This window comes from Pollachius pollachius, assembly GCF_949987615.1.
Source record: "Pollachius pollachius genome assembly, chromosome: 18".
Lineage (NCBI taxonomy): Eukaryota > Metazoa > Chordata > Actinopteri > Gadiformes > Gadidae > Pollachius > Pollachius pollachius.
This window is the reverse complement of record NC_136951.1, coordinates 11,999,743-12,014,325: the sequence shown is the minus strand read 5'-3', so window position 1 is coordinate 12,014,325 and position 14,583 is coordinate 11,999,743. Positions and strand designations below refer to the sequence as shown.

The 14,583-nt window shown below is 43.1% G+C and overlaps 2 protein-coding genes across 5 annotated transcripts in view; one reads left to right on the top strand and one right to left on the bottom strand.

The window, feature by feature from the left end:
• Nucleotides 1–813, bottom strand: part of sfmbt2 (Scm like with four mbt domains 2) — a 34,138-nt gene extending 33,325 nt beyond the window's left edge. For both annotated transcript variants that reach the window (XM_079755530.1, XM_079755533.1), the window contains exon 1: nucleotides 688–813. The gene's annotated coding sequence lies outside the window, so the exon portion shown is untranslated. The remainder of the gene's footprint in view (nucleotides 1–687) is intronic.
• A 2,345-nt stretch (nucleotides 814–3,158) lies between these two features.
• Nucleotides 3,159–14,436, top strand: tmem110l (transmembrane protein 110, like). Of its 3 annotated transcripts, XR_013812617.1 has the most exons (9): nucleotides 3,159–3,593; nucleotides 5,845–5,893; nucleotides 6,570–6,665; nucleotides 7,062–7,183; nucleotides 7,969–8,081; nucleotides 8,877–8,960; nucleotides 9,239–9,376; nucleotides 11,158–11,321; nucleotides 12,199–12,311. XR_013812617.1 is itself a non-coding variant. In XM_079755654.1 (8 exons), the coding sequence occupies exons 1-8, from the start codon at nucleotides 3,404–3,406 to the stop codon at nucleotides 12,322–12,324; spliced, it is 918 nt and encodes a 305-aa protein (XP_079611780.1). In that variant the 5' UTR covers nucleotides 3,159–3,403; the 3' UTR covers nucleotides 12,325–14,436. The 3 variants fall into 3 exon arrangements, 2 of the variants coding, with proteins under 2 accessions (XP_079611780.1, XP_079611781.1); XM_079755654.1 differs by lacking the exon at nucleotides 11,158–11,321 and having other exon boundaries at nucleotides 12,199–14,436; XM_079755655.1 differs by having other exon boundaries at nucleotides 11,158–12,338.
• The last annotated feature ends 147 nt before the right edge of the window (nucleotides 14,437–14,583 follow it).

The window sequence follows — 14,583 nt, the reverse complement described above, 5'->3', positions numbered from 1 at the left end:
CGTCGTTTTATTTTTTCCTTGTTCAGAGATTTGTATGCGCAGTTTTTGACACACATAACCCGCCATGTTGAAAGTGGTTTGACATTTAGGCAACGTCCGGTATTTTTTCGGATGACTTTCGCGCACCTTTGCGCGGAAAAGGCGGTGACTCAACAAGGCGAATGACCGCAATAAGTGAATTATTCAATATTAAAATATTTTTGGTTGAAACATCCACCCTTCATTTGGACCCAAATTAACACTTGGAGTGAGATAAAATCTGTCTTTGAGGCGGGTTTTTGGTTGTGTTATATGCACAGGGCCTATTAAACTGCGTTTTAATAAAATGATTGAAAACAACACATATTCACAACGAGCGGGAACTATGCAGCAAAAAATGATATCGAAAGTGCCACGAGTCGACGTGTTCATCAAAAAGTGAAAGCTATAATTAGGCGACACACACACACACACACACACACACACACACACACACACACAAGCACACACACACACACTTTTAACAACTTGGCTCGTGAACGCTCTAGTATTTCTGTTTCTACACAAACCGCCTCGGAGCACTTGAAGCTTTTTTTTTGCCAAGCAGGAAAAAAACTCTCGGTGCTCGTTTCGTTCGGGAAACGCGTGTCCGCAATAGAAATACACCTCAAATACACATATAAACCCTAAAGCTGTCACCTGTCTTACCTCGATCAAGTTTTTTCTCGCGTCTAAATCCTCCAGACCTTTTCCCTTCGTTCTCTGAAAGCGAGCGAGCGACGTCTTCAGCTGCTGCTGCTGCTGCTGCACTCCAAACCCTCCTTCCAATATGGCATCTCCGCTCTGCGCATGTCCAAAAGAATTCGACAGATATTTTTCTAGCCAACTCCTTCGTTGACCTTTATTGCAGTTGCAAACTAATTTGTTTGGGCCAATTATAAATAGAGACGTTGAAGTCCCCACCCCCTTTTTTTGTTGGTCGTTCTCTCCAATGCAAAAACGCTCTCTCACACACACACACACACACACACACGCACACACACAAACACACACACACACACACACACACACACACACACACACACACACACACACACACACACACTGATTGGAAGCGGGAAACGCATTAAGGACTTAAACATGTCCATTGCCTATTAACGAAATGTATTCCTGGTTACCCAAACATATATTTGGAGGAAAACAAATAATTGTCATAGTCCACGCCTCGTGACACGGAAAAAAACCCACAATAGGTTTCCGTTTCACATAGCCTAGATCATGTAAAGGAAGTGCTTGAGAATTTATTGCGTTGGCAGAAAGGGTAATTCCATTTTTTCCATAGGAAAGTAATCTATAACGTTTAAACCTTGGAGTATATTGGTTATGACTATCAAGGCATGCTACAAACACACACACAGACACACACACGCCAGAACTTACGTAGGCTACACCTACACACACACAAACACAAACACACAAACACACGTACACACAGACGAAAATAAAAACACACGCACAAACATACACACGCACGCATACTTACACACACACACACGCACGCACACACACACACACACACACACACACACACACACACACACACACACACACACACACACACACACTAACACCTCCACACAGAAAATCGCTGCGTATTTGGGTTATAAATAATTTAAATATTTAAATGTAACCTTCCTTCCTATTAAACAAGAAGGCAATTACACGCCATTGATTAGCTCATTGATATGTGAGTGATGAGAATGAACACTGAACGGATGCAACAACAGAAATCTAATCCGCACCCCCCCCCCCCACAAAAAGATAATGCCATCTGGCAAATAAAGCCTATAAAAGAAAATCCACATGAAAATTAAGTGACCCGACAAGGCAATAAACAGACAAGGAATAGAAGAGGCGAGAACCTGTTTGTAAAACGAAAAGAAAATCAATTTCAACCATTAACTGACTAAATATATTTCACATATGAGGTTTGGTGAAAACACTTTTAAACAACCCAATATCTCGAGTCAACACTATCCTCTAGTGGCGGTGCGCACGTTTTAGCTCTGTAAATAGTCAAATTAAAGTTTTAGCCTACTGAATAACCCAGATATAGCGATGCGCTTTCACCGACATATGTTCGCTGTTCTTTGCTTTACCATTTCCCCTATAGGACCTACTTGTCAGACAATAAGCATGCAGTAAAATGGTTAAGATGTAGGTGAGGGACATTTCAGAGGAAAGAGTCATTCAACCCATCAAACCTAAGATCATGAAACAGCATAAAGTAGCCTAAATTAATTGTTTTACTAATCAGAAAGAGCTGATATTTTTACAGTTCTCCCGTCTCTCCACTCTCGTGTTGTTAATGGGGTTAAATTCTCCCGAGACACGAACTGCACCGTGTACCGCATCGGCCCGAGTCACTGAAGTGCCAACAAACGGTTAGAGTAGAGTAGACCCCACTTGTGATGTAACAGATGGTTGGGGCGCGCGCCGTGCTTCATTTAATCTGGCATCCAAGAGGCTTTTCCAAGCGCGCGGGAGAAGGGATTATCCCCCCACGTGCGATTCGTGCCATGGTTCTGCACAATATAGGCCTACCCCTGCGCCATGGACCTCAGCGGAGGAACCTGTATTGTTTTGGGGTAATATAGGCCCCGTACACCCGCATCAGATTAACGAGAAAAAGGGGATATTTTAAGGCGGAATGGTGTTTTCCCCATGCACAGTGGGCGGGTGGTAGCATGTAGGCCGACTCAACATATGTGAATATGAATAGGCCTGATACAATCTGGATGTGGCATTCTGTATTGATATAAAAAATATCAAAAAATATAATCCATACATATAACATATATATTAGTTCTTCCTATAAATAGGCCTACATCAAATAAATAAATAAATATACAGTACATGCTCGTCTTACATCTCGTTATAGCTTACTGTGTATTTAAAATGCGTATAATGTACGGAGTTACGATCGCGTTGGGGGTCGTTATCTAGCCGCTTTGGACACAGTGGGAGTGAGCATCGCGATCGCCCCTATGTTCGCGCGAGGGCGAGATTGAAAGACAAAAGACAGGAGGAGATCTCCCTGAAGCATCGCGAGGTTAGAGCAGAACTGTTGGAGGTGACGTCACGCCCTGCCCTGAGCTGGTTTGTTGTGAAGAGCCGTGGATGTGTCGGCTTTACGAAGAATCGATCACCCTCCTTTTCCTCCTTAACGGTTTTAGAACTAGAAAAGAAAGTCCGTCTCTGGACTACTTGTCACTTCGTCGGTCCATAAACCGGCGGTGTTTTTATTGTTTCGGTTGATTTTATCTTTTGAAGCGAACGTGCGTCCCACATTTCGTCAGCAAAACGCCGTTTTTGAAGAAGTGCGCCTTTGTTCGTTGCATTGTTTTTAAGTAACCTTATCAACATGGACATTTACGGATACAAAGAGATTTTACTGGCGGATCGATTGGGCATCAATAAAGTAATGGAAATAACTAATATGTCTGATATCATCGAGGCGACCCCGCACGGCTGCGATAACGGCGCCCTGACGGACAGGTTCGGGGTGCTGATCCAAGGGCTGCTGGGCGTCGTGGCGTTTAGCACTCTGATGCGTGAGTAGCCTAGTTTATCCAACAAACAGCTCAATGATCTGTTTAGTGCATGGATCGATGATCTTCTTGGTGTAAGATGACAACGCGTAAGAGACATGTTTACGTTTTCCACGTGGCGCTTTGTTTACATGTTCTGTTTCGACATACAGCCAAAGTAGCACCTTTGACGGCAGGAAACAACATTATATGTTATTACAAAACTGGTATACGCCGTCTTAGCTATTTAAAAAAAAAATACCAAGAGAACGCACAGCCATTCAACGTGATTAGCGTCACCCTATGCGTTGTTTTTTAACGCGATGGTGGCAGCGGAACCGAACGTGGTTGGCCAATGAGCGTTGAGAGAAAGTCTCTTTATTGAACAATAGCCATTTACTGCGGAACTAACTTGTGATCTGAGGCAGCTGACCTCTTGTCATAGCCCACATCCATGGTGCAGCTGACTGCCTATGAATGGCACCACCCTATTATTGGTTTCTAGGACGGTTGTATCTCCAGGCACAATGAACCTCACGAGGCCGTAGATTGGGGTATTTCAATTGTTAATGTGCATTACCTGTGCATTTAAACGGTGCTGTTAAGCCTCATGTTAAATGCATGCAGGTCCGCAGCCATACTTTGGTTTCATAAGCACTGACCGTTACCTTCTAAACATGATTTCGTAAATAAGAAAATAAAATATTTAATTTTATTATTTAGTATGAAGCTAATTGTTTTTACTTTTATTTCTGTTTTTATGTGTATAATGGTTTACAAAGTAACCCAAACCAAATAATCAAATAATTGGGGTTTTGCACAAGATTCCTTTTCCGCAAAATATTTTAATAAGCATGTGAATTCTAAGCATACTTAGTTTCATAATGTTGACTGTGGGGGCGTGCTTGGAGCAGGTCAGGTGGTGTTTGTGTGTGTGTCTATATTGTGAGGCAATGACGAGGTTAGTTCAGGAGAAATGTGTCTCTTCTGTCCCAACGGCAAATGGGAGACTAACGCCTTTTTAAAGAGGAACTAGAGGCCAAACTTTCTCAAGCTCTGAGGAATGACTGAAGAGGCTTAGCAACGGCCACTCTCAGTGGAAGGAAGTTTGTCTCACAAAAGCATTTTGGAGCAACGGTCTCAGGAAGTTTGTTTTACAAAACGCTTTCATAGCAACGGTCACTCTGAGTGGAAGGAGATTAGCTAGCCAAGTTTTCTTAGATCAAACAATGGTTGACCTGAGTTTGCTTTTTCCTGCAATGCAACAAATGGATTCTTATGAAGAAACTCATTAGAGTCCAAATTGAAATGACGCATACACACCAACAACATATGCAAATAATACACATTTAATGTTTTAGCGTGTGTCGAGCTGGAAGGAGGGTCAACCTTCCCTGGTGTATTTTGTTTCCGTAACAAGGTTAGACAGTAGGGTGGAGCGAAGGATCAATACACTCGCTAGCCTCCACTCAGTTACTTATTAGTAGAGTAATCAATATCTCTCTCTCGCTCCCCCTCCCATCCTCCCATATGTGTGTGTGTGTGTGTGTGTGTGTGTGAGAGTGTGTGTAGCTCTCTCAGGTCAGAGGACATCCGCTGGTGTGTTAATGTTTACACACGTCGTGTCCTGACAACACCCCAACCCTCTCCCATGATCATTGTGCAGTGGTGGTTGCTTCCAGCACTACAGTATAGCATGCCTCCCCCAACCTTCCCCCCACCCCTACCCCACCCTGGTCATAGTCTGAAGAGAGGTGCTCTGATTGCTTAAGCAACTGTTGCTGTGAATTCATTAATTAATTCAACTTTTATTTTATTTCTCTCTGAGAATAGTTTTTTAGGGTGGACAGGTGCTCCTTTACAATGTTGCCGGGATTACAAAGGAGAGAGAATAAGATGAGTGCAATACAAAACAAAATAAAATAAGGCGGAATAGGTCAAGAACAAGCATAAGGCAGAAAACATTTTATATCGGGAAAAAACACACATCTCTGTGTTTGTGTGCATGGTGTTTGCGTGTGTGTGCGTATGTGTGAGTCACCTTGCAGTCCTTGAGATTTGGCCGTAGAGGTAAACAAGCAGAGCAGACTGTGTGAGTTCTAGACCAGGAGAGAAGTGCAGCATTTATTTAAAACCTGGGCCGGTATGCGTGTGAGTCATGATAACAAGCCCACAGCAACAGACACTGGCTGCTTTTATGAAACCAACTGGCCACAGGATTGTATTTCGTAAGTGAAGTGAACATGTGGTTTTGCTTTCTTTCTTTTGTTTCCAGTGAAGAGGTTCCGAGAACCTGCAAGCATCAGACGACCATGGCGGATCTGGTCAGTAGTCCCTCTCTCTCTCTGTCTCTGTCTCCCACTTCCCTTAAGGCCCTGATATACCAAAAACAGAAATGGTGTGTTTGCACAGACACAATGGCGGGGTTGAGACCAAATCGAATGGTGGCTTTGATCGCCAGTCAGTAGTCAGTGTGTGCAGGGTGCTTTGCAGAAATTAGTCAAACGTTTCCCACACGCCCTCCAATACATCGCTGCCTGCGGTTTGTCAACAATGCCACCTGACTATTTTGTCTTGTCTCTCCGCGACTCTTGATAAACGAAAACACACCTATCACAGTTGGTATATTGTACCAGGTTCAAAAATGAACTCCTGCTCCCAGCCAATGGCTGACGAGTTTCACCATTTGGCAGGTCAATTTTTTTTGAATCAGATTTTCATTTAAATACTATCGCTTTGTTGTAGATGTCTCCAGCCCGGCAGGTAAAAAGACACAATTTAATCATTTAAATGTCATGAGATTTTGGCTGTACCATGTTTAAATGTCTATATTACACCGCTGTTCGACAGCCTACACAAACACACAAGCGTCATTGTTTTCGTTTTAAGTCTACATCGTGGCTTTGAGTCTTCCTCTTCTCTCCGTCATCGGTTCCCCTGCGGTCACGGGCGCCTGGCCCTCATCACTTCCTGTCTGCCCCCCCCCCCCCCTTCCCCCAGGTTCTATGACACGTCCAAGCAGGCCATCGGAGCGCTGTTCATCCACCTGGCCAACGTGTTCCTGTCCACGCTCAGTGAGGCGGACCCCTGCTCCCTGTAAGTCCTCCCAGGCCCCCCAGTTCCCCCTGTCAAGGGGACGCCATAGACTGTTTTATTAGGCCTGGTTACATCAAGAGAAGGACAAAAAACGAATAATTGCATTTCTAAAGCTATTACATTACTTAATCTATTTTGAATTGACCAATTAATCATTGATTGATTGGTTCAGTTAGTAAAGTCTTTTCAGTTAGAATCATTGGACCCAAGGCCGCATGCTATGGATAAAACTGCATGTTGTAATTCTTATTAGGTTTGAGATTGTGATTTATATAATGTAAACAGCAACCTTTCATGTGACTGTAAAACACAAGTATCTCCATCATCGTTATCGTCGTTATATGGTTGTATATTCAAGGGAGATAACCAACCGGCATTTCGTCTCATTTCCTGTAGCTACTTAATAAACTTCCTGTTGGACGCCACACTGGGGATGCTGTTCATCTGGGCGGGAGTCCGGCTGGTGTCCAAGCTGGTGGAGCACAAGCAGTGGACACTGCTCACGTTTGGAGAATATGGTGAGCGGCCATTTTAAAACAAGCTCAAATGTTTGCCTTGCAACAACAGACTGCCTGGCCGAGGCCACACACACACAGCCCTTTGTTAGATAGACCAGACACATGCAAACCAAATAAAGTAGCACCCACATGATTGGTGCATGTGGATGACATTTACAGAGTTACGAAACCTGGTACAATTCCGGTGTATCAGCAAATTGGAAAAAACCCGGCGTGTCATAAGTGGTGTTTCTTTGGCTTTTAAAGATGAGACACATAAAACACTTGAATTCCCCCTCCGGTATTAATAAATTGTTAAAGCAAACCTTCACCCAAACATGTAGAGAAAACAGGATCTGGTGTGCAAGTTATTCTTTCAACGATATAGAGCTTTAGATATAATTCATATAGCAAGTGAAGGCTAGTATTTTCTTTGCCCTCACCAAAATGTCATATGTATTCAGATGATTCAATGGTAATGGCTTTTAACAGGAACCCCATCACTTGAAGTTTGGCTACTCGATGCTGTAGTTAGGCCATGACACAATTTTTTTTACCTTACATAATGGCCAGTAGAGGGCACCCTAGTCGAGGGAGGGTTAAGGGGTGTTATTCAGTTGGTTGCAATCTGCAACCTCACCGCTAGATGCAACTATATTGATGCTAGACGCTACACACTGGAACTTTCAATTAAACAATGCTTTGTACTTCCAACCATGACCACTAGATGCCGCTCTTGAACCATTAGTGAACAACGGAGCCCCTCTGGGGAGTTTCCATGGCACTGACCTCTGTCTGACCTCCAGGTGACCCCCCCCAAGCGGCGGCGTGGCTGGGACAGTGTGGCTTCTACCTGGTCATCATGGTGCTGGAGAAGGGCATGGTCAGCCTGGTGCTGCTGGTCCCCGGCTGGACCAACGTGAGTGTGGGGTCCCCGCCACATCACACAGACACGCACACGCACACACGTAGAAGCTAGCCACAAACGGCTACGTTTCTGTATCTCTTTTCACGATACGCAAATAAACCTCCAAAAGCAGAAATACATCTGGTCTTGTATCGGGAACTAATGCATTATAAGTTTGATGTTTTAACCTTTTTTTTTAACCTTAACCCTTTTGGATCTCAAAATCTTAATCTCGACTACAATCTAGCATTGCACAGCATTGAAAAAAGGGCATTTTTTTATTGTAATAATAATTATTTTAAAGAAATAATAATTATTCAGAAAGAAATATATGAAAAATATGTTTATTTCTGTTTATAAATTTTTTTTCGAATTATGTTATATATAGGATGCGTGGTTTGTGATGCACCCTTTCACTCAGTCTGTTCTCGCTCTTTTAAAAGCTCATGCTGTATACCAAGCTAACATACTAACATATTGTGTTAGAGTGTAAGAGAAAGGTGAACAGGTGTATCACTTGCTTGTAAAAATGAATAACAGGTCCTTTTCCATGTCAGTTATCCCTGTATGAACAAATACAGAAAAGAAAATGGAGGTCACTTCTGGTCCATAACAATAACAAATAATGGAAGTTCCTGTACATTTGTATAGCTTTTTTTTGTTGTTGCTGAAACATGAGTGTACGTTTCTATATAATACCACTAGCTATAGGAAACTTACAGTGTACAGTAATTAATGATGGTTTTGAGTAAAAGTAAAAGGTCAGAAGAAGGTCCAACTTTATTTGACCACCCTCTTTGTTTACAGTTGCAGGCGGTGTTGCTAAGCTACATCACTGATCCCCAGCTGGAGCTGGTGGTAGTCATGCTCATCGTGCCCTTCATAGTCAACGTGAGTCGGCTCTCAAACCTCCCTCCACTCCCCAGATGAGGTGTTTCAAATTTGAGAGGGATGAAAATAGTTGACAGTGTCAATTAAACTGTTCCAAAACATCTCTCTCTCCCTAACTGGAAATATATGGGCTTAGTATATTTAATATATTATAGATTGGATATTTGCATTAACATATAATAAAAACAACGGTCTAAAGATGTGTACAGTGAAAGAGATCTAGACTCTGAACTCACCACTTCTCCAACTCTGTTCCTGTGTCTCTCGCCCGCCTGCAGTCCATCATGTTCTGGGTGGTGGACAGTCTGATGATGAGGAAGTACAAGACGATGAAGAGCGTGGAGGACTCGTGCGACAGCGGCCCCGGCATCCCGCGGTCGGGCTCCCTGCCGTTCACTGCCGACGACGAATCCCAGGTGAGATCAAGGACAAAAAACTTCCCATAAAATCTTGGCATATTGTTTATCCGAAATTGGGAATAACCGGGGCTAAAAATTCCCCCGTTTACTTTCCTATCTGTGTGGTTGTATAGTTCATCGTTATTCAAAGGATTCTCTATGCACTACCAGTCCGGATTCTTCTGCCCCAGCGTATTCATTTCCTACATTACCCAGAATGACTTTCACCAGATAAGACCAACTGTGAGACCAGGCGTATCACCATCAGCATCGTACATCCAGAAGGCATGGCTACGATCTACAATGGAGAAATAACTGAGTTGTTAATTATATGGAAAATGGTAACCTGTTAGATACAGACTTGGCACCATGTCACATATTGGCCTTAGTGGCCTTTCTTTCTCCTAAATGGTACAACAAACTGTGACTACGTCAGCCAGGCTAAACCACAGCGGGCACTAGTAATGCGCGATATAAATGATATACGATATAAACGATAAAAAAAAATGGCCTACGATAGAGATTTTAATTCTATCGCTCTATCGCGATAATCCATGTTGATAACGCAAAATACAATGTTTAATTTTTGGTTTGGGGCAATTCCTTTTAACATTGCAATTTTCGCAACAGTGCCAGAATTCGTCAACAAACCTGCATGTGTGCAAAGAACGTTAACCCATTTGTACCGGCTGCTGTGCGGCGCAACATTGTATCTAGTAGATACAATGTTGCTCCGCGCAGCCAGTACAAATGGGTTAATGGCAAACACGCATTGATGCGCAATCCGGTCTTAAAGGTAAACATGCACAGATGCGTGATCCGGTCTGAATGGGTTAAATCATTGGACAAAAAGGTCTGGGGCGTTGTAAAGCGTTAAAGAAAAAGGGGGGGGGGGGGGGGGGTAAGCACCGGTGAAAGTAAACAATCATGGATATCCAGCGTGATATACATTGATCTGCGGACTGGTCCAACTCCTTCTCCCTCATCCTGACTCGGAATGTGTTAAATGCATCGGCATTTTTAAGTTATGTTTTCCAGCATACTTTTTACTTGCTTTTGTCGGACCGTCGGGTGGTGGCTCAACATGGAGCAAAGAGGAGACGGAATGTCTTTTGGATGTCGGACCCAAATATCCAAAAGACGTTCCGTCTCCTCTTTGCTCCATGTTGAGCAACGTCTCCGAGAACACCTCTCCGGCTGGGTCAACCTCCTTTTGATGGTTAAAAAATGTCACCTAATCGACAAAAATCTTAACAATCAATGATCGATCATCAATTCATCATGCCCATCCCTAATTGTCAGTACAGTGTCTGTTCCTTATCTAGAAAGACACCCGTTTTTCCTGTTCTCTGCATCTTGGGTGGCATTTAAGAACCAAGGACTTAAACTAAGTGTAGTGCCTTTTAGAATGGTTTGCACTAAAGGAAAGAAACCCAATACAAATTTTATTTATCTGCAACATTATGTTGTATGATTACAGTGTTTCACAATAAATGTTCTCGAAATGACATACTATATTTCTCTTTTTTTAAATACATTTAGCAGTTTGGCTTTCCTTAGGGTCTATGTAACCTGTTCTGAAACGGTTATTTTATGATTTTATATCGTGATATATATCGTTATCGCAAGAGGCTGCAATGTATATCGCAATATGGATTTTAGGCCATATCGCCCATCTCTAGCGGGCACTCCATGTGGACTCTCGGCATGCGTCAACACATCACCTCAGAGCTTGTTCCAAGTTACACCATGGCTCTTGTATGGCACAAACGGTTTGCCTGTTTTTTCTACCCCATTAGTGGTCGCCAAGCGCAGTGGGAACATGGAAGGACTCACTTCAACAGCCGCTGTTGTCTTGATGCCACGGGAACCCAGCCGCAAAGGCCGCCCACAATCTCACTTGAACAGTAGCCTGTGTCTTCCTTCTGAACTATGGAACGGTGGATTCCTCTTGGGGGCCCTGGTACACACACGTATACGCACACATGCGTGCTCAGAAGCACACACACAAACAGGCACACACACAGGCGCACACAAGCTCTCCCTCTGGGAGCCACACAACATCCCTTCATCCCGGTATTGAACGTGACATTTGGGAATCATGCTCTGTTCCCCCTCTATTTCCCCCTTGTGCGCGATGTTATGGAAAGCTGAGCTGAATAGAAGAAGGGGATTGAGAGAATGAGATAGTTTGGGGGGGGGGGGAGAGATGGCGGAGAGGGTATGCTGGTCATACGCAATGGAGAGAATGAGTAAGAGTGAGGGAGGTTGAGTGACCGAGGGAGAGAGTGAGGCGAACGCAGTGTGGTCACAATGCTGGTGTTGTGATCCACTGCCCTGCGTCTCCCTATTCTGGATATAATATTATGGGATGGATTATGGAGCACACGAGCAGGCCCAGAGAAGCCTCTGCTTCTCGGATCAGAGCCGGAAGGCCACAGCAGGGTGGGGGTGTTGCAGAAGGCCCAGAGACCTTAAACGTTATATAGCTGTGCAGCCAGGGCCAGGTTATGGATCCAACAGATCATCAGCGTCCCAGCTTTACACCCAGAGATGGGCTTCCAACCTGGGATCTTATTTGACTCTCTGCTGGCTACGGCGTGTGGAAAATGTTTGATCATCGGAAGGAATTGTGGCAGTAGTAATACATAAAAGATGTTTCTCTTAAATATTTTAGAAGTTTTTTGATAGTGGAAAATTTCTTAACATGCTTTTGGAATACATTTTACTAATCCTTCGCTTGAATTGAATCTCATGCTTACACAACTGTCTGTCTGTCTGTCTGTCTGTCTGTCTGTCTGTCTGTCTGTCTGTCTGTCTGTCTGTCTGTCTGTCTGCAGGTGCTGCTGACTGTAGATACAGACACGGAGGATGCCACTGAGGAGGAGGAGGGGGGTGAAGACCAGCTCATCCCCACAGCCCACTTCTCTGAGGGAGCCCCCAAACCCAACTGGTTGGTGGTGTGACCCAGCCCACCCAGTACCATCTGGGGCCCCCTAGAATCCACAGGCAATCCTAAGCCCGCCCACTACTACTTTAACCAATGAGAAGGCAGCCATAAGAGAACCCTGTACCTCTCTGTCTTCTGTCTGTCTCTCGTACACACACAGACATGCACAGAGGAATCTCAGGTGGTGAATATTTAATGAGAATGCTGTGATTTATTATTGATTCATTGATTTCCTTTCTCGTTCTAAGTTGTCTCCTCATCACCATCGACACAAGGGTTCTTCATGGACAGATCTGTGTGTGAGGCTCCATTTTGGAGGCCCTTCCCCCTGTGGTTCTAACATCCTTCTGACTTGGTTTCAGCGATTGGAAACGACACAGTGGGCGGGAGTATGTATCTCAGGTTTTCTTTGTGCCTTTTTTAAACCTTTTTTATCTCTTCTTCACCACATTGCCGTGCTCTTCAGGGAACATCACAGTGACCACAGTGGAACGTATCAAAGGGAGGTTCCTCGTTTCATAGGGGCTTAATTAGAGAGCGCATTCTCCCTTTAACCAGAGGGGGTGAGACTTGGGTTCAGGTGGCAGTTCTGCAATGGTGGCAAACGAAGGAAATTTCAGAGAAATAGATTCCCAATTTAAATTGTGGTCGTATCGCCTTACCACTGAACTAGGCAGGGGTGAAACATATTAGAGGGTGATCTCCTCAGAGGTGTTTCACATCACAGATCCAGTTCTCAAAGGGCTGTTGGATTGTGATTGATGAAGAGGAAGCCTTCACAAGTCTTCACTCGAATGATGTTGCTTTAAAAGCCTTTCCTTTTGGTTTTAATTAAAGGTCCTAGAGAAGTCTATTTCAAACTTGTATCAGGTATGCATTTTGAAATGGATAGATTTGTGTGTGTACACTAGTTGTTGATCAGTTAGTCACAAGAGAACATTAATTGAATGTACATTGGACCTGTACCTTTTAATGACTACAATTGCGGATACAATCTTTATCTGCTCTTCCTGTCAGCCTCATTGTTTCTCCGCGAAGATTACAAACGCACATAACATCCGGAGAGTCCATGTGTAGCTGTTCATTCTTTAGTTGCTATAATGGAGACTCTTCTCTGTTGTGGCATTCTTTCGGGGGAAAACCGCTACTTTTACAAAGCTGTACATAACAAGGGTGGGCTGTAAAAGTGGAACTGTTATTATGGAGATATTCACTACACATTCCTGCAACATTCCCTGTCGCTGCTTGAATCCATATTATCTTTTGGTGCTTTTATTTTCGTAGCTTATCTCAATGACTCGGAAGTGTGCGCATCATTAATGCAGAAATATGGTTTGTTTTGTAATAACTGAATACTGGAGTAATCAAACCAAACTGAGTAAAAAAATATTATTCATCATATATTAATGATGCATGCCTTAATTATACCAGTTACATTGATTCCTGACACCTTGCACATTTAATATATTTATTCTGTGATTATTATGACCATTTTTTTTATTAATTATATTGATTATTTGCCACTATATTGACGGCACATCTGTGATTATTACAGGGGCAATTGAAACAGTATTTAGTCAAATGTTTAATCTTGAATATGTTAAGTACAATCATATCCCAGGTCCATTATTAATTGTACAGTTGGACAAATATTTAATGATTACTTCATCATGCTTTACAGTATATCAACAATATTTTTGGTATAAACATGTATAATGGAAAACCAAAATTGAATTGTCTGCATACTTTATACTCCTGTCCTTTCAAATCTACAATGTCCTTTTAAGATCAATGTTGACTCATGACACTTAATTGCCTTGGGGTATCTTTACATACAGTATTCATTATCTGCACCTACTATATGATCAACTGTTTACACATTCACTCAACAGTATTCTTGTCCATAAATGTATCGTGAATCCTACTTTTAATATGTGATTTTTTTTTTTTTTAAAGCTTTTTTATTTTTTTTAAATTTTATAGCCAGAAAACTATTGTAAACTGTTGGTGAAACAGAGTCCGTGGCCTCGGACCACTATAAGACCGATCAACGGTGCTGCTTGATGAATGTACCTTTGGTTTTGATTGTTCTACATTGCACTGAAGGGAATAAAGTTCAGTGACAGACTCCCGTGTTTTGGTGTTGGAATTCCTCTAGTCCTCCCCACTATACTCACACACACACACACCTGGGAGAGCGATGATGACAGACACCTGGGAGGGGGGTCGGCTGGTGCTGGGAGGGGATGGGGACTGGTCGTGAGCACACCTGTGG